This window comes from Cyprinodon tularosa, unplaced genomic scaffold, assembly GCF_016077235.1.
Source record: "Cyprinodon tularosa strain WSP-4 unplaced genomic scaffold, ASM1607723v1 ctg1184, whole genome shotgun sequence".
Lineage (NCBI taxonomy): Eukaryota > Metazoa > Chordata > Actinopteri > Cyprinodontiformes > Cyprinodontidae > Cyprinodon > Cyprinodon tularosa.
Genome location: NW_024037986.1, coordinates 38,983 through 59,260, shown reverse-complemented (window position 1 = coordinate 59,260; position 20,278 = coordinate 38,983). Strand labels below are relative to the sequence as shown.

Below are 20,278 nucleotides of genomic sequence, written 5' to 3'. Positions count from 1 at the left end.
GGACTAGTTTCTCAGCACCAACCCTGGAGAGGAGATTTCCAGTTATTGCAATATTCTGCAGATGAAGGAAATTATAAAACCTCTTTGATATGGCATTTAAATAGCACACCGGTGTTTTACTTTATTATCTGAGACCATTTTAATTCCATCCAAATGAAGTGACTGACTAATCACCTCTTTCAAAGACTCTTGTCCAAAGACTATAACTTTTGTGCTGCTTGCTTGTGACCTGCACACTCAAACCCTTAAGTGTACTCCATCCATGCACTTAATGAACACACAATAAAATGTTAGAATGAATAGGGAGTTCATTTTTCACACCACAACAATACAATTGTATAAATATATTTATTTGCACATCACCAGTTAACATTATAGAAACTATTATGGAGGAGGGGAAAACTCAGTGAGCTTATAAGGAGCCTCCATTTGATGTCAACTAAAGGTTACACTATATTACAAAAGAAAACAAATAGCAGAAAAAATAAGCAGATGGGAAATATATAAATTAATACAATGTTACCAATGGAGATAAAAAGATGTGCATCTTTTTGAACACACATAATTTTAGCCAAAGCTGAAAATTAATATTTTAGTCTCCCTCTGAAACCTTAGAGTTGTTTTTGCTTTGCTATTTAGAAGCATGCAGTACTTTTCCACCTCTGTACTGAATTTGTCTGTACTCTGAAAGTGACGTATGTAGTCAGGTAAAGATCAAAAGCTGGCCTTGCTGAACAATGTTGGACCTGAGAGTTTGTTTAATAATTGCCCTGGAGATAAGCCGGAATTGATCAGGTTTTAAAACTGTCCTAATAAAACTACATGATGGATAAATAGTAAATACGCCTAATTTTGAGAGTTTCTGAATCAAATGTGGAAAAACAGTATGGACCCCCCCACATTGATATGAAGACAAAACCTTTCTATCCAGAAATAATGCTGAAAGATACCCCACTCAGACTATATTACAGCTGAAAAGATCTGGAAAAACTATAGTAAAGGGTAAGAAGGAACTAATCTTTGTCAGAATAAACCCTTGGACTCTAAAAAGAAGTCAGTTGTCAGAATAATGGTTATAATATAAACAATTTATTTCTGCCTCTAAAATGACAATATTTCAATCAAACTTAGACTATGTTACAAAAAACACACTATTAATTTTTACAGACTATTAAACAATATATACATTGGTCTAAAGTTGGCTAAAAACATATATACATGGTAGAAATGATTTCTAAATGGACCACTAATGAACAATCTAATCTGGTAGGGATTTTATCACCTACATTCAGGACAAAAAAGCGATTCAATATTTTGTCAATAGCAGATTATTATAGTCTGTGGGTAACATTTGTCTTTTGTTTGACCTTTTTTGCAATATTTCATCAATACCCTTCGAGGTATTTTTGGTACCAATCTCATATTACATTGATTCTTCAATGAAACTTAGCTTTTCTTTTTCATCTTTTTTTAAAATCTGCCTTTAAGACGAAACACTAGTTAAAAAGTATTAAATACAAGCCATCTCTGGATGTTCAATAAGCTTTATCTAACTCCAAACTTTCTCCTAGGATTGTTTGGAAATGTATTGGCATGTATTCTCATTTCGAGATGTTCTTATATAAACACACATACACATCCATTCTAAACAGATCCTTTGATGAACTTTAGAATTTCACAAAGAACCAATGACCAGCTGCTTCAGCTTTAAGTCCTTTGGCATTAATTCCACTCCAAGCAAACTGCAAACTGGAAGTTTTTTTGTTTGCCAGGACCGACGTTAATCTTGGGCTCATTTATTAAATGAACTTATCTGTAATCTACTGAATATTTCCTAACAATAAGGGATAAAATATAAGGGGGAGTTAAACCCAGGACTTTGTAAATGAGTGAAACAGTGTCAGAGTCTGTGGTTTAATGAAGACAGTGGTTAGAGCTCCTAGACCTGTGATAAAACAATGTTCCAGGATGAAAAGAATCTAACATAATTCCAATCGTCCAAAATGCACAGATAAGTGGTAGCGACAAGATGCTCCTATTAAATGTGAAAGGAACCTTTTCCATTTGTCTAAGAAGTAAAGGGTTTCTCATCTGTGTGGGTTTTCATGTGAACCTTTAAATTACTACTCTCAGAAAAACCTTTTTCACATATTTTACATGAAAACGGTTTCTCGCCTGTGTGGGTTTTGATGTGAGCCTGTAAACCATTATTCCGAGGAAAACTTTTTCCACATATCTTACATGAAAAGGGTTTCTCACCTGTGTGGGTTTTAATGTGAACATTTAAATTACTACTTCGAGAAAAACCTTTTCCACATATCTTACAAGAAAAAGGTTTCTCACCTGTGTGTGATTTGATGTGAACATTTAAAGTACGTTTAAGAAGGAAATGTTTTCCGCATGTCTCACATGTAAAATGGTGATCACCTGTGTGGGTTCTGATGTGATCATTTAAATGATCAGCTCTGTAGAAAGCTTTTCCACATATCTTGCATAAAAAAGTTCTCTCACCTGTGTGGGTTTTGATGTGAACATTTAAATGATTATTCTGAGAAAAACCTTTTCCACATATCTTACATAAAAATGGTTTCTCACCTGTGTGAGTTCTGATGTGAACCTTCAAATGACTATTCTGAGTGAAACATTTTCCACATGTCTTACATGAAAAAGGTTTCTCACCGGTATGAGTTCTGATGTGATAATTTAAACAACTATTATGAGAGAAACGTTTCCCGCATAGCTTACATAAAAAACAGTGTTCACCTGTGTGGCTTTTATAATGATCACTGTTCTTCAATACAGGAGGCCTATGAAAGGAAGGCTGCTCAGTTCTTTGTTTTCTTTCACTTGACTCTAGTTCCTGTAAAGTAACAGTCTCCATCAAAGTGATCGACTGGGTGTTGACAGTCTTCTCATCCTCCTGACTGCTGCTTAGGTCCTTCTGGTTCCTTTGAGGAGGCAAATATTCTTGTTGCCCCTGCTCATAAATATATACTGAAGAATTTTGTTCCTGCTGTAATATATTCAGTATGGATGCTGGTTCCTCATCATCTTCTTCATTCCATGGAGGTCCAGGTTCATCCCGTTTTTCATTTAGTAGCCATTCTGGTTCTTTTGGATCCTCTCTAGCCCATTTAGATTCGGTTATCTCATTTTCTTCTTTGATCGGTACAGGTTCTGGAGATTCTTCTTCCTCTTTAATCAGAGGTCTTGGTTCATCCTCTCCTTTCCAATGAGGTCCTGCTTCCTCCTGGTCATGACTGAACATCTTCCACTGGTTACAAGGCTGTTGGATGGCCAAAGCTTCCTTCTCATTTGAGGAATGGGATTTTTTTAGATCTGAGGGCAGAAAAAATATCAACAATTGGCAATTGATTATGGTATTAAAGGGATAGTTCGGTATTTTTGACATGAATCTGTATGGCATCCCGATCACCAGCGGCATGCAATCACACTGACTTACCCCTGGCAGCGTCCTGTGAGCAGAGTTATCGTCCAGTTTTGGTCAAGCCGAAAGTAGTCCTGCAGGTTTTTAGGAACAGCGAAATAAAACTTTTCTCTTCCCAAAACATTATGTGTCCAAAAGAGTGATATTTTCGCATCCCAAAAACATTGTAGTGGAAAAAGTCACACGTCGTTATCAATTGGTCCTATTTTCTCTCTGTTCGTATCAGTGCGCGCCGTCATTCAGACAGCGAGCCCAACAACAGCCATGTCTCCCTCCGCCGCGGAAGGAGACATGGCTGGACGATAACTCTGCTCACAGGACGCTGCCAGGGGTAAGTCAGTGTGATTGCATGCCGCTTGTGATCGGGATGCCATACAGATTCATGTCAAAAATACCGAACTATCCCTTTAAGCTCAAAACAACATGTTGCTGAATGTTCTCAGTCATCCAGAACACAAAAACTAAACAACAGAACTTCAATTATTTTCGTTTGAAAACTCCTCCGTGTCTGAAGACCTTCCTTATTTTAGAATTTTTGATGGAGAAAATCAAAGGTTTAAGGCTAAAAGAAACTGGTTTTGGCAGAAAAACTGGATTGAATGGCATCTTTAGCTAAGGGCTATATTTCCATATCCAGTATATTTTGAACTCCTTGGTTTCCTATCTTTCATTACTAGACAAACTGATGCAGGTACTAGACAAACAGGTGCGTCTGACTTCAGTAACTGACGGCATTGGCCAGACATACCTGGATTAATCGGTCTGACAGTCAGGAAATAAAGGAGCTGGCTGAAGTTCAGGAAGTAGTGGAGTTGGTAATTAGCCCATTAGGGCTGTTAGGGCCGGGATGAGATACTCCAGCCTTTGAAGACTGGTCTGATAGTTTCAGGTATGTTCCTGCCTCATGAGACCTAAATCAATTAATTAGATGACTACCAAAACTTTGGAGAAGCAGCCCACTGAGGGTGTAATATAGCTAATTTATTCAGGTGTGCTAGACCAATGAGACATTTATACTCATAAACATGACAATTTGAGGTGCGTCCTTGGACCGAGAGTTCAAATGCTAATACCATGTAGAATGGGGCTAGGTTTAAAACTTGTTCTGCATCTCTCTCAGAGCAGTTGTGTGAAAGCTTTTAGAATAGACAATTTTTAATATTTAGTTTACTTTTTAAAAGTTCTGTATTACAGACTTAACACAAACAGAACACATTTTTGTGCTAGTGCTTTACCTATATGGTAGATCGGTAGGAATTTACATTAGCAGAGGTAACTTGAGGCTACTGACTTTTATTAGTTTCATTTTAAAAAAAACTTGTCACTTCTATGCCCCAGCAGCTCCAAAAAAAATAAATAAATTTTAGATATATTTGTGTTGTATGTTGCATGAAGATATGGATATTTGAAATGTCATTTGAAATGTTTTTTTTTTTTTTTTTTTTTTTTGTGGTTTACTTGTGAACTTGTTGGGCCTTGGGTGCACCGGGTTCAGAGGTAACCCTGAAATTTTTTTTGCTGTATTGTCGGTTCAGCACTTTTGTCATTTTTAAAAATGACACTGCCTGGCCAAAAAAAAGTTGCCACCTTGATTCAACTAAGCAAATAGGTACGAGCCTCCTATAGGATAATTACTGCATGGGCGATTATCTTTTAGCTGGCAACAACTTATTTAACCCCAACTGGTGGAATGACTTGCTTCTCATTTCCTAAACAACCATGTTGAAAGACACATCCCGTGGTCGTGGAAAAGAAGTTAGTCTTTTTGAGAAGGGTCCAATCATTGGCATACATCGAGCAGAGAAAACATCTAAAGAGATTGCTGAAACTACTAAAATTGGGTTAAGAACTGTCCAACGCATTATTAAAAACTGGAAGGATGGTGGAGAGCCATCATCTTCAAGGAAGAAATGTGGCCGGAAAAAATCCTGAATGATCGTGATCGACGATCACGTGTGGTGAGATCAAATCGAAGAAGAACAACAGTAGAACTCAGGGCTATGTTTAATACTGAAAGTAAGAGCTTTTCCAAACGCACAATGCGAAGGGAACTCAAGGGATTGGGACCAAACAGCTGTGTAGCCGTAAGCAACCTACTAATCAGTCAGGCTAACCGGAAAAAAAAGGCTTAAATTTGCTAGGGAGCATAAAGAATGAACTGTGGAGCAATGGAAGAAGGTCATGAGGTCTGATGAATCCAGATTTACCCTGTTCCAGAGTGATGGGCGAATCAGGGTAAGAAGAGAGGCAGGTGAAGTGATGCACCCACCATGCCTAGTGCCTACTGTACAAGCCTGTGGGGGCGGTGTTATGATCTGGGGTTGCTGCAGTTGGTCAGGTCTAGGTTCAACAACAGTATGTGCTCAAAGAATGAGGTCAACTGACTACCTAAATATACTGAATGACCAGGTTATTCCATCAATGGACTTTTTCTTCCCTTATGGCACAGGCATATTCCAAGATGACAATGCCAGGAGTCATCGGGCTTAAATTGTGAAAGACTGGTTCAGGGAGCATGACTCATCATTTTCAGTCGTGGATTGGCCACCATAGAGTCCAGACCTCAACTCCATTGAGAATCTTTGGGATGGGCTAGAGAGGGCTTTGCGCAGTGGTCAGACTCTACCCTCATCAATGCAAGATCTTGGTGAAAAATGAATGCAACACTGGATGGAAATAAAGCTTTTGACATTGCAGAAGCTTATCGAAACCATGCCACAGCGAATGCGTGCCGTAATCAAAGCTAAAGGTGGTCCCACAAAGTATTAGAGTGAGTGACCTTTTTTTTGGTGGGGACTTTTTTTTTGGCCAGGCAGTGTATATTTACTCCAGTAAAACAATTTATTTTTCTTTTATAGTTTTTTGAGTCATCTATAAATAAAGATGCGAATATTATCCTACTTTACTTTTTTAAGTGATTAAAATGAATTTTAATGGACTTCAACATAAATTGATTTGAATAAACTCAGTTTAAACGTTATATAATATATCAGACATAAAATATGACAACAGGCCCACCTGCAGGCAGCTAAAGTACGGAAGACAAGGCCCCACCATGGAATTTTCCTGAGCTGAAGACCCCTTTCCTCACAGAGGAAAAAATCATTTTCCGAACTCATATAAGCAACAACTTATGTTGTTAAAAGTCAGATTTAGCCAGAATTGCAATGTATACATTTGCAATTTGCAAGAGCATAGCTCAAAATTTTTTTTCTACTTTTCCCATCGCTGACTTCAATTTCACACGTGCTCTTACAGACAGCAACTCTTTAAGTTACCGTATTTTCACGACTATAAGGCACACATAAACGTCTTTTTTTTGCCTCAAAATGTGCGGTGCGCCCTTTGGTGCGGTGCGCCCTATTTGTGTTGTAACTGCAACTTTTGAGACCACCTAATGGAGGAGATGATGAAAGAGTGGCTGAATGAAGGGAGACCAGATGGTTTTTTTCCACTCATCACCATCGCTCTTAATCTGTGACTCCATGCGTGCCCATCTCACAGCTGATGTGAAAAACATGGTGAAACAAATGAATGCTGTGCTTGCTGTTATTCAACCGCTTGACATCGGTGTGAACCGGACGCAGTAGAAGCAGCGAGTTTACATGCAAAGTCAATGGTTGACGCGCGTATAGGCGCAGCAAAAGGTCCAGCAGAGCGTTTTGAGCAGCAGGCGCAGCGCGTCGGGAGCGTTTACGCGCCGCCAACGTGCTGCTGCTGCTCGAGATGGAAAAATTGAAGTTTTGCTGCTGGAAGCGCCACATCAACCAATCAGAGAAGCTGATCTGGGAGCTGGCCGAGAGACAGACACATCGCTCTGATGACATATGATATTAAGGCAAATGAAAAGGGCTGGATGGATGAGGAGATGATGAAAGCGTGGCTGAGGCAGGTGTATGTGAGGAGACCAGGTGTTTTTTTTCCACGCATCACCATCGCTGTTAATCTGTGACTCCATGCGTGCCCATCTCACAGCCGATGTGAAAAAAAAAGGTGAATCAAATGAACGCTGTCCTCGCTGTTATCTCGGGGGTCTGACAAAGGAACTTCAACCGCTCGACGTCGGTCTGAACCAGCCGTTCAAAGTAAGGCTGCGAGCAGCGTGGGAGCGATGGATGACAGACGGAGACCACAGTTTCACGAAAAGTGGAAGGCAGCGCCGGGCACAGGGCCACAGTTTGTGGATGGATTGTAGATGCTTGGGCTAACGTGTCTGCTGGCTCTGTTGTTCGAGCTTTCGCAAAAGCCGGCATTATTTCTGAGGAGCCGCCCGGCACGGAAAGTGACTCTGACAGCGAAGAAGGGGAAATTGGCATGTCTGATTTAGCGCAGCTGTTTAATTCAGAAACAGAGGATGATGACTTTGATGGGTTTGATTAATACTTTGTAATAAATACATGAATAAAGCTCAATCATACTCAGTTTTGCTCCCGCTCTATTTTTCTACCTGAAAACTTAATTCAACAGCAGCCTCTGGGCCGGGTCTCCTCAGGTTTCACCGCGGCGGCTGGCAGGTGTTTTTTCATCTAAATAATCTAAATCTTGCAGCTATATTTGCTGTGATCAGTGGGAATAAAGTGGTTTTATTATGTTTTTAAGTAAGAAAGTCCACCTGAAAACTTAATAATGGCAGTCAGTTCATCCGGATTATACTATTTCTGTCGGAGGCGCTCAGACCCCCACATACCAGCGGTGCACCGACAGTAGAAATCCCTTCAACTAGGCTGGGCAGCCTCCGGGTTCACCGCGGCGGCTGGCAGGTGTTTTTCATCTAAATAATTTAAACTGCAGGCACCAGGATACCGGTAATAAAAGCAAACATATTCTGCCGGCAGGTTTCAGGATTTTAAGTTAATTTAGGAGTGATCACAGCGCTCTGTCATCTGCGATGTGTCTGTCTCATGGCCAGCTCTCAGGTTTGATTAATACTTTGAAATAAATACATGAATAAAGCACAATCATACTCAGTTTTGCTCCCGCTCTATTTTTAAATACGCAGTAGAGGTATTTAAACGTAGTATAGGACATGTACCTTTATATAAAAAACGTGCCCTATAGTCCGGTGCGCCTTATGTGTGTGTTAAATACAGAAATGGCACACATAACTGGGACTGCGCCTTTTAGTACGGTGCGCCTTATGGTCGTGAAAATGCGGTAAGCCAAACACTTTTTAAAGGCTACCTGTGCAGTTTAGAATTTGCGTTTTCTTTGGGTGGTAATTTAATATTTTAAATATATAATGACTTATACAAAACAACAAAAAAAAAAAAAAAACAATCAGTGCTTTGATGACGTATTTGCTAGTCCTGTAACAAACACACATGACAGTACTGGCTAGGGCTGGGCGATATAGAAAAAAAGCTTATCGATAAAAAAAAATGCATATTGATCGATATCGATAATTATTGAAAAGATTTGAAACCATATTTTATGTCCAGCTCTGCCTGAACTTTTTATAATATTGCTAAATGATTTAATTTTAATAAAAAACACAAATACAGACTTCGAATTAAATCTTTATTTAACCAACTTTTTTAACCATAACAGAATTGTTTTAAAGAAAAAAAGAGATCTGAGTTATGTTATTAAATACTGACAAAGAATAAACTAAAGTGACCAGAAAAGTGACCAAAATAAATATAACAAATAAATAAATACCCACCCCGCCTCTGGCCCATTGACTGCTGGAGATAGGCACCAGCACCCCTCGCGACACCAATTGGGACAAGCGTGTAAGATAATGGATGGATGGATAAGTACCCCCCCACCGCCGCCCCCGTTTCCTGCTTTAACCTGAGTTATTACTTTGAAGTTGCTGGCCCCTTAGCATTTTTATCTCAATTGTTAGAACTACGTGGGAAACTGCCCAGAACTGAAAATATATATATATTTTCCGAAGATTCCTCGGAGGAGAGCCGCGCCGAGGCCTACACAGCTCGTACTCCTGCGGCTGTGAGCGGCTGAGATGATAAAAAAAAAAAAAAAAAGTTGGTTTCGTTATCAGACTGGTTTTCACTGGTTCCCGACACATTTTACAGATGACTGTGGTTTGTTTTTGGTCCGACTTGCCATGACCGAAATACTGCCAGACTGCCGAACTACAAAAACCTTTCTTTGGAACAATTTCCTCCGCCTCTCCTTGCTGCATCTTCATGTGCTCTGTGTTGTGGTTTGAGAGGGCGGCGCTTAGTGACGTCGTGCCTGGGTCCGCGATTGTGATTGGTTGGGAGGAAGCAGTGACTAGCATAAACCTACATGCTAGGCTACAATGAGAAGGAAGGAAAACTGCGTTTCTTTTTTATCGAACTTTTATCGACCCTCTTTTTTTCTATTGCGCCACACGTCTATCGATCGATATATATCGTTATTGAATTATCGCCCAGCCCTAGTACTGACAACACTTTTTTCCAGTCTTCCTCTGTCCAACGTCTGTGTTCTTTTTCCCATCTTAATCTTTTTCTTTTATTGGCCAGTCTCAGATATGGCTTTTTCTTTGCCACTCTGCCCTGAAGCCCAGAATCCCGCAGCCGCCTCTTCACTGTAAATGTTGACACTGGTGTTTTGCGGGTACTATTTAATGAAGATGCCAGTTGGGGACCTGTGAGACGTCTGTTTCTCAACCTTGACTCTAATGTACTTATCTTCTTGCTCAGTTGTGCAACGCAGCCTCCCACTTCTTTTTCTACTCTGGTTAGAGCCTGTTTGTGCTGTCCTCTGAAGGGAGTAGTACAGACCGCTGTAGGAAATCTTCAATTTCTTAGCAATTTCTCGCATGGAATAGCCTATATTTCTAAGAACAAGAATAGACTGTCGAGTTTCAGATGAAAGTTCTCTTTTTCTGGCCATTTTGAGCGTTTAATTGACCCCACAAATGTGATGCTCCAGAAACTCAATCTGCTCAAAGGAAGGTCAGTTTTGTAGCTTCTGTAACGAGCTTAACTGTTTTCAGATGTGTGAACATGATTGCACAAGGGTTTTCTAATCATCAATTAGTCTTCTGAACCAATGAGCAAACACATTGTACCATTAGAACACTGGAGTGATAGTTGCTGGAAATGGGCCTCTATACACCTATGTAGATAATGCACCAAAAACCAGACATTTGCAGCTAGAATAGTCATTTACCACATTAGCAATGTATAGAGTGTATTTCTTTAAAGTTAAGACTAGTTTAAAGCTATCTTCATTGAAAAGTACAGTGCTTTTCCTTCAAAAATAAGGACATTTCAATGTGACTCCAAACTTTGTAACGGTAGTGTGACTTAAATTTGTGGTCTCAACGTGACATATCAATTTTTGGTCGAACTTTCCTTACAAAAATGAAATGTCTCTCAAGATTTATCTATCCAGCTTACTCCATATCCCTTCTTAAACCTGCAATTAAAGCTATAAATCAAATTAACTTCAACTTTATCTGGAAAAACAAGACGCACTACATTAGGAAAGGAGCAATGGTTAAAGAGTAGTATCATGGAGGTCTGAAACCAATAGATTTTGAATGTTTAGAGAGCATGATTAAAATGAATTGCCTCAAATCTTTTCTGAAAAATGAAAATAGTTTTTGGTTTCATATCCCCTCCAAAATATTTATAGAATTAGGAGGAATTAACCTCCTTCTTAAATGTGATTTTGATCCTAAGAAACTTCCTATTAAACTTTCTTCTTTTCATCAATGCATCTTACTTTATTGGAAACTAATATTTAAGCATAATTTTACTCCTCATAACACCCACTATGGAACTCCCGATAAGTCCTATTCAGGAACAAGTCTTTATTTTACAAGAGCTGGCTAGAAAGTGGTATATGGTCGATAATGCACATTCTTGATGACAAGGGAATTTCTTTTACCTTTCGAAACTCTTTGATCTAAATTCAAACTAAATAACAGAAAACAAGATAATATATTAATCAAAGTCCTTCCTCAGCCTCTGATCATAATGTCATACAACCTACTCCTAAACCATGTCCAGGTAAAACTTCCCTCTCTGTTACTCAGTCTGTTATTGATAAAAAGCTAACCAACAATGTCATACGTAGTTTGTTTGTCAAGGAATTTCACCCCGATTCATCCCACAGAAACCTAATCTCCAAGCATTTTCCAAAGGAGAAAGTGGTAAAATTGTGGAGTAAATATCTACAGTTTCCTGTTGCTCCTAAGGTTAAAGAAGTCCATTTCAAAATAATCACTGACATTTAACCTTCCAGGGAATTTCTGAGGCTCCGTTTTACTTTTGAAGAAAATGATGCACCTTCTGTGAATGTGAAATTGAGACTGTTGGTCACCTCTCTTTTGACTGTATGTGAAAGTTTTCTGGGAAGATTTCTGCTTCTAGTGTTCATCTAAATTTGATTCTCCTTCTCATCTGGACAAAGAGAATGTTTTGTGTGGAATACAAATGACAGACCTGCAGGACCTGGCCTTTAATGTTTTACTCATGATGTGGACATTTTTCATTCACGAAAAAAATACATGGGGACCAAGCCAAACTTCAAAATTTTGGTATAAAATTATACAATTTTGTAAATGACCGTAAACTCATCGTAAACCCCTAGCTATTATTTTATTTATTTGTTTATTTCATTTATTTATTTTTTTTTATTTTTTTTTTAACTTCTATGTCTTGTCCTTCTTAAAGTTATTCTTTCACCTAAAATTGCCCAACGTTTCACCAACTGTTGTATATCTACGCTTGATGTTTGATTACTTCTGTAATGTTAAATGGAATTGCCAATGAAGCATTAAAAACGTAAATAATGTCAATGAGCATTTATAGTAATGCTGTGAGCGGGTAGACTGTGGTAAAATGGTCGCCACGTACGGACGTACGACTCCATTGGCTAACAGCGCGGTGGTCGTTTAATGAATAAATAAAGGCTGAACTCAGATGGACGAAACACTGATCTGAGCGGAACCTCTGAGACTGAAGTCTGTTAGTAAATCTGAGAGTTCAGCAACTGTTCAAACATATTTATCAGACACTTTCTGTAGCTTCTTACCGATTCTGTGGAGTTTTATCTGCGGGTTCCAGTAGGTTTTCATCAGTCTGATGTCTTCCTCGTAGCGGACGATGGTTTTATCAACCTCTGTGAAGATTTCTTCGGCAGCAGCAGTTAGTCGCTCTCTGATAAACTCCCTCAGACGCTGAACTGAAGACATTTTTACTGAAACAAATGAAAATATTTAACTAATGAAGGAAAAACTCCAGGCTGCCTCCACTCCACCTGACTGTTGCCTGTTGGTTTACTTCCTCTACTTCTTCTTCATCTACTTATTGAGTTTTATTGGCGGTTGGCAAAAAATGTTAGGTGAGCATTACCGCCACCAACTGGTATGGAGTGTGGACCACATGGCAGAGGGAAAAAAACAAAAACAACTATATCCTATTATACAACCTAATCTGTTTCAAAAATTCAAATATAACCCGATATCCTCTGCTTCCTGATTCCATCTGCAATAAATCGACAATGTCAAGTTTAATTTTCATGTCACTAAGTTTCCTTATTAACCTGTGTCTCTGTATCGAATATTTACTACAATTCAAAATGACATGTTCCATAGTCTCATCTTCCCCACAGTCAGATTTCCCTGTCTGATGCTTCCCTATAAAAAATAACCATCTATTCAATCCAGTGTGTCCTATTCTAAGTCGAGAAATAATCATCTCTTCTCTCCTGTTCCTTTCTGATCTTCTCATTGGTCCAATTCTCTTTTGTATTTTATAAAGCCACCTTCCTTTCTTTTCTTCATTCCATAACTTTTGCCACCTCTCTTTTGCTTTTTGTTTAATTATACTTTTTATTTCTATTATACCAAAACTAACATTAATATCTACCCTTAACTTATTGGTACTCTCCTTAGCAATCCTGTCTGCCATTTCATTTCCTTTTATCTCCTTATGTGCCAGAACCCAAACAAAATTTACTACTAGCCCCATTATATTTATTCTGTAAAGTGTTTGTAGTATTTCAATTAATATATTTGGTCTACTGTCTGACTGATTATTTTGCAAACTGACTAATGATGAACTAGAATCTGAGCTAATAATAGATTTTATTGGTCTTACCTCTTCCACCCATTGAACTGCTAAAAGCAAAGCTAGCATTTCACCGGTATATACTGAAACTCCATCACTAATCCTTTTTCCAACCTTAATATGAAACTGTGGTATAATAAATGCAATCCCTACCCTATTAGCTGTATTTTTTGATGCATCTGTATATATTTGTATATAATTATAATATTTATTTAAGTGTTCTTGGACTATATTTATTCATAATTTGATATTTATCTTTTTCCTTATTTTCTAATAATGAAAGATCAACTTTAGCATCAGGAAGTATCCAAGATGGTATTGCTGTTAATGGAACTGTCTGACATATTTCTACCTGATTTAAATTAATTTCATCAACTTTAGTGTTTATTACCCATCCAAAGCTCTTTAATTGTTTCTTTTCCTTTTCCCATCAAGGTTTAAGCACCTCTAATGTTGGATGATCCTTCCTTTGCCCCTGTAAATTTGACCAGTAAAGATAATTGATCTCTTCTAACTTTAAGAAGCATTTCTCCCATTTCAACCTGTAATGCTGCTGTTGAAGATGTTTTAAAAGCTCCAGTACATATTCTTAAAGCCTGATGTTGAATGCTATTTAACTTATGGAGGGTTGTATCTGCTGCTGAGTTATAAACTATACATCCATAGTCAAGTACTGACCTGATTAACCCAGTATAAATCGCTTTAAATGATTTTCTATCAGCTCCCCACTGTGTTCCAACTAAACCTCTCATTATATTTATTACCTCCCTACATTTATTGATTATTTCCTTAATGTGCACACCCCATGTCATTCTTTCATCAAACCACATCCCACAAAATTGAAATTGTTTAACTCTTTCCAAATCCTACCATATAATTTTAAGTTAATTTTTTCATCAACTCTTTCCCTTGTAAAAACATTATTTTAGTTTTCTCTACTGAAAATTTAAAACCCCATTTATATGACCATTTTTCTACAACTGAAATTGCTTCCTGAAGTTTCTTTACAATAAATTCTAAATGTCTTCCTCTTTTCCACATTGCTCCATCATCTGCAAAAAATGAGAATCCCATTCCACCCTCTATTTCTTTAAACATATCATTAACTATCACTGAAAACAATAACGGACTTATTATACTTCCCTGTGGTGTCCCATTTTCTATTTTCTAACTCTCAGAATAATTCTTCCCTATCCTCACTTGTATTCGTCTTTCTTCTAGAAAATTTTTAATCCATCTAAACATATGACCATTCATACCCATTCTTCTAATTTTTATTAATAACCCTTCCCTCCACATCATATCATATGCTCTCTCAATGTCAAAAAATACTGCCACAACACTTTCTTTATTCACCTGTGCCTTTCTAATTTCATGCTCTAAACACAAAACTGGATCCATTGTACGTCTACCTCTTCTAAAACCACTCTGATAAGATGATATAAGTCCCTTATTTTCAATATAATATATTCATCTTTCATTTATCATTCTCTCCATTATTTGACATAAGTTGGATGTTAAAGCTAATGGCCGATAATTTCCTGGTTTTGACTCATCTTTCCCTGGTTTTCTGATCGGAACAATCACAGCCTCCTTCCAATTCTTTGGCACTTCCCCATCTTCCCATATCCTATTATACATTTCTAATAAAATATTTTTTAGAAGATTCACTTAAATTACTAATCATAACATAATAAATTTGATCTTTTCCTGGAGCTGATAATTTATATTTTTTAAAAGCCCTATTCAGTTCTGTTATTGTAAACAACATGTTCAACGGTTCATTTGTATCTTCTATTTGCTGTAATAAATAGGCTACTTGTTCTCCAAAATAGTCTTTTCTCTCCTTGTTTTCCCTTCTTCAGTAATATTTTCAGAACTATGAATTTTAACAAAAGTATTTACCAACATTTTTGCCTTTTCTCTGTCAGTAACTGCTGTTATTTCTCCTTCATTTAATATTGGATATCCACTCGTTCTTTTACCGGTAATCCCAGTCATCCTTTTAATTGTTGCCGACACCTTAGAAATATCTGTCTCCCTCCCTACTGAATTACAGAAACTTCTCCAATAATCTCTTTTTGTATTTGTAATAATTCTGCTTACATTTGCTTGTAATTTCTTGTAGTTATTCAGATTCTGAAAATTGTGTTTTCCTTTTAATAATTTGAAAGCTTTATTTTGTTTCTTGATAATCTCCTTACATTCTGATGTCCACCAGGGCACCAACCTTATTTCCCTTCCCCCACCTTTCTTCCTTATAGCCTGATTAGCAGCTTCTAAAATAGCATTATATATATAGAAACATTTATTTCATCAATATTACTACTCATATCCACTTTTAACATTTTCATTTCACTACTATTCCTAAAGGTTTCCCAATCTGTTGACCTAAAACACCATTTCTTTATCCCCTTTATACAATACCTTTCTATATTTAACTTTATTTCAATCAAATAGGATAATGATCACTTCCTATAGTCATTTTATTGATTACTTGCCATAAAAAAAACACCTGCTATAGAATTTTAAACTAATGTTAAATCAATTGCTGACTCTGTATTATCTCTAAAATTGATTCTGTTTCAACTTCCATCATTTAGACATACCAAATTTTTAACATCCATTATAGGGCTTGGGATCCGCGTTGCATTGTGGGACGTGGCGGCCATGTTGAGGGCTACGCAAACATAAACATAGCTCTGATACAACGTTGTTGTTGAACAAAGAGACGTAGAAGTAGAGAGAAGATGTTAAAATCCCAAAAAGGATCTGGAATTTACCGGGACACATTAAATAGAGAAGCCAGGGTTCCGTATGTTGACAAAATCAGCATTACTAATAATTTGGATCCATATGAAGTTCCAAACAATGAGTGGAGCACCGATGAGTGAGCGCCTATACTTCAAAACAGTTCCGAAGCTACAAGTCCCTGGAGTCTCATGTGCAGTTCATGAATGGATGGGTTCAGGAGCTGCAGATCATAAAGTCAGCAAACAGTGGGAACACAGTAATCCGTACAAAAGTCAGCTGTGCTCAGATGGGCTCTGGAATCTGCTAGTGTAGTAATTGCTAACCGTTAGTGCTAACAACCACTCACGCATGTAATATACTTTTAACTAGCTGCTATGTGTTTCAAAGGTGTAGTTAGTGACGTTAACTGCCAACCCTCCCTAAAACCTCCGGGTTTCTCACGTATTTGAGCCTTTTCCCGCTGCCGTTTTTATTATTTTCCCGTAAAAGATCCAAAACTTGAAGGAAAGAAACAATGTAGGCTATAAAATAAAATCGTGCATCTTTAACTTACCAGAATGAAAATGCAGGGAACACACTCTCACTGACATCGGGATACTGTGGAAAGTTATGTTCAGTCGTCCTATAGCCGCTATCCAAGCTAGCCGACGGCTCTTTATCTCTGACACTTGGTCTCCGTGGTTGCGTCTCCAGGCAGGAAAGCGGTGGAAAGTTAACCCATTTTCTATGTTTTTCCCATGGCGATCATGTGTTGTGCTGTTACAGCTCACAATACAGCAACGGTTTACCATGGTTGAAATCAAGTTAAGGTGAAATTAATCAAATTAAAACACGGCTGAGAGGGAGTACAGTACGTGGGAGTCATAGGCAGTAGTCTGAGCACCGGTAAAGGAGGCCATCAACATGGCGGCCACGCAAAGTAATTACGTCATGACGACCAAGCCCTATTTCTTCTATTATATCCCCATTATGGTAATTTTACTTCCTCTGGTTGTCACACAGAGACAAAGTACTGATTGGCCCATTTATTGCCCCCTGCTGGACTAGAGTCGAATAGCAGCTTTGCAGACTACTCTGAATCAGCCTCAAAACTACCATTAATGAAGCGGACATGCATTTTTTCAGTGTCCATCATCAACAGTTTGTTGAAGAGTTGTATTACAATACAGGGTTAGACATTGACTGACATTGTTGTAATTGAGGACCTCAGCAAACAAGACTTTGGGCTCCAAAGACAAATGTCAAACTTACACAGAACGATACAAATATCTTATGATTTAAACAATAATATAAACATGTAAATTTAATCAAATGTTAATAAAATAGATATTTTCAAACAAATTTTTACTTTTCTTATCTTGAAGGGTACACGTCTTGTTTAATATACCTGCTTCTTGATTAAATTATAATATCTTAAATAGAAATCTGCCAGAATAATTTTGGGTGAAACTTTATTTGATCACATTTGGTATTTGCTTCATTCATGAAGGTCTGTCTAGAATAAAAATATGTTTTACAACACAGGAGACGGTAATGTTCAGTGAGGTACTCAGGAAGGTGGAACTTTGCTTTCAGCAGACAGTTCTGTTGGAGATTTGTGATCAACAGGGCTCTAGCGTTTTCATACAACACCTGGAATAGGTCAGAGTTGTTTAACATGGAAATGGTACATTGAGCTTTATTGCTGATATGATAGTAGTATAAACAGACTCGACTATTTTAATAGGCAAATATTCTTTGTACGTTCAAAAATATATTTACGATATAACAGGATAATAATAAGTTTAATTTTATTCTAATGTAATCCTAATCTATCCTAATCTAATGTAACAACAACCCCCTTATCTTAAAAAAGTTTAAACATCTCTACTTCCAAATCAGTATTATACAATTGGGCTGCTTAATGTGGCTGCATGTTATAGTAGCTCTGCTAGGTTGCCTATGATATTCATTTAAAGATAACTTTAATTCCTCCATTTTTGGATCAGTTTCTTTTTTCTGTGTTGTTTCGCCTCTGCTGTTGAACGTTGTGAAACTGGAGGGAATTTCACAGATATTTCTGTCCTCTATGGATACTTTTTATGATGCATAACCACAGCAGCCATAGGAAGTTTTTTTTACACCCGTGAGTAGCTCTTTAACATCTTAAGGGAATAAGTTGGAAGAAGTCCTAACAAGGACCCAGGCAGAATATCAGCAATTCAGCACTATGTGTTTAACTGTAAGTGGCTGCAGGATCATATCTTGGACTCAAGCATTTCTCTGCTTTCTTACCATACAAGCAGAGATTTGAAAAATGACTGGGAAATTCAAAGGAGGTTTTAAACCACTTTATAAGAGACAACCTGCATTAAAAACAACTGTAATAAGATGGTGACTGGGAGCTGAAGAAGCCATGCAAGGTTATTTTTAGGCTAGAGACTGAGATGCACTGTGCCAGCCACATGGAGAGGAGATCAATTCAATGAGTGAATGTGTGACTGACTGCGTGAATGTCTACGTAGATAACCCCATCCCTACCAGAACAGTGTTATGCTTCCCAAATAATGAACTGTGTATCACAAGTTATTTAAAAAATAACAAGCATTAGGTAAATAACAAAACAAGCATTTAAGAAGGTAAAGAAGGAGTTCATGAGTATACAGAAGCAACTTAAGGCCAAGATAAGAGAAATTAATAATGCATTAAGGAGGAAGCTGGAAAATAGGCTCCAGCAGAACAATGAACAACAATGGTCAGGGATGAAGAAGATCAATTCAGTTTCAATTTAATTCAGTTTATTTATACAGCACCAGTTCACAACATGTAATCTCAAGTCACTTCATAGATACAATTCAACCAGATCATACAGTCACATTGGTTCAAAGTTTTCTATCTAGGGATAACCAGCTGACTGCATTGAATCATTGACTTGAATTGTGTTATTCTGTAAAAGTTTAAAAAACAATCCACTGGACTTTGTTTCCAAGGTTTGAAAATGTTTCCCTTCCCCTCCAGGAAGCTTTCTCAATTCAAAATGGCTGGATTTGCATTGAGTTTGAGGCTAAATATCTGCCTCCCATTCTACCTTTAGAAATTCTAGGAACCACCAGTAAACCTGTAGATTGAGAGTGAATGTTCTCTGTTAGGAACATAAGGAACAATCAGATATCTGATAATATGAGGGAGCTTGGCCATTTAAGGCTTTATATGTGAGAAGGAAGATTCTAAATTCTATTCTTGATTTACACAAAGCCAATGAAGAGAAGCCAGGATAGAAGAGATATGATCTCTCTTTTTAACTTTCATCAGAACTCTGGCTGCAGCATTTTGGATCAGCTGAAGGCTTTTAACTACAGTTTGTGGACTTCCTGATAGTAAAGAATTACAATAGTCCAGCCTTGAAGTAACAAATGTATGGACTAGTTTCTCAGCATCACTCCTGGACAGGAGATTTCTAATTATTGCAATATTCCTCAGATTAAAGAAGGAAATTCTTGAAACCTCTTTGATATGGGATTGAAATGAGAGGTCCTGATCAAAACTAACACCAAGATTTTTTACTTTATTATCTGAAATCAGTTTATCCCTTCCAAATGAAGTGACTGAATAATCGGCTTCCCTTTTGCCAAAACTCTGCTCCAAAGACAAAGAGAGTTTTTAAGGATTTTATGTCTTCAAGACATGCCTGTAATCTATGTAATGGGTTAGCTTCATCTGGATTTATAGACAGATATAGCTTAGCATCTTCAGCATAACAGTGGAAATTAATCCCATGCTGTCAAATAACTCTACCAATTGGTAGCATGTATAAAGTAAATAGAATTGGTCCTAGCACTGATCCCTGTGGTACTCCACTGGTAACCCTTGAGCATGAGGAATATTTATCATTAATGTGAACAAACTGAAAGCGATTAGATAGACAAGATTTAAACCAGTCTAGGCTGTTCATTTAATTCTAACAAAAATATTCAAGTCTTTCTAAATGAATATTATGGTCAACTGTATCAAATGCAGCACTGAGATCCAACAGGACGAGCACAGATACAAGTCCATTATCTGA

The 20,278-nt window shown here is 37.6% G+C and overlaps 1 protein-coding gene across 1 annotated transcript; it reads right to left on the bottom strand.

Moving 5' to 3' along the window:
- Window positions 1-332: 332 nt before the first annotated feature.
- On the bottom strand, window positions 333-12,705 carry LOC119771826 (zinc finger protein 239-like). Its single transcript, XM_038267999.1, has 2 exons — window positions 12,446-12,705; window positions 333-3,339 (listed from the first exon to the last, which is right to left on the bottom strand). The coding sequence occupies exons 1-2, from the start codon at window positions 12,603-12,605 to the stop codon at window positions 2,069-2,071; spliced, it is 1,431 nt and encodes a 476-aa protein (XP_038123927.1). The 5' UTR covers window positions 12,606-12,705; the 3' UTR covers window positions 333-2,068.
- Between the last annotated feature and the right edge of the window lie 7,573 nt (window positions 12,706-20,278).

Excerpts from the sequence above, each read along its gene's own strand:
- LOC119771826 (XM_038267999.1), bottom strand. The coding sequence starts at position 12,605 with ATGTCTTCAGTTCAGCGTCTGAGGGAGTTTATCAGAGAGCGACTAACT. Across the intron at positions 3,340-12,445 it reads GATAAAACTCCACAGAATCG|ATCTAAAAAAATCCCATTCC; the intron begins GTAAGAAGCTAC and ends TTCTGCCCTCAG.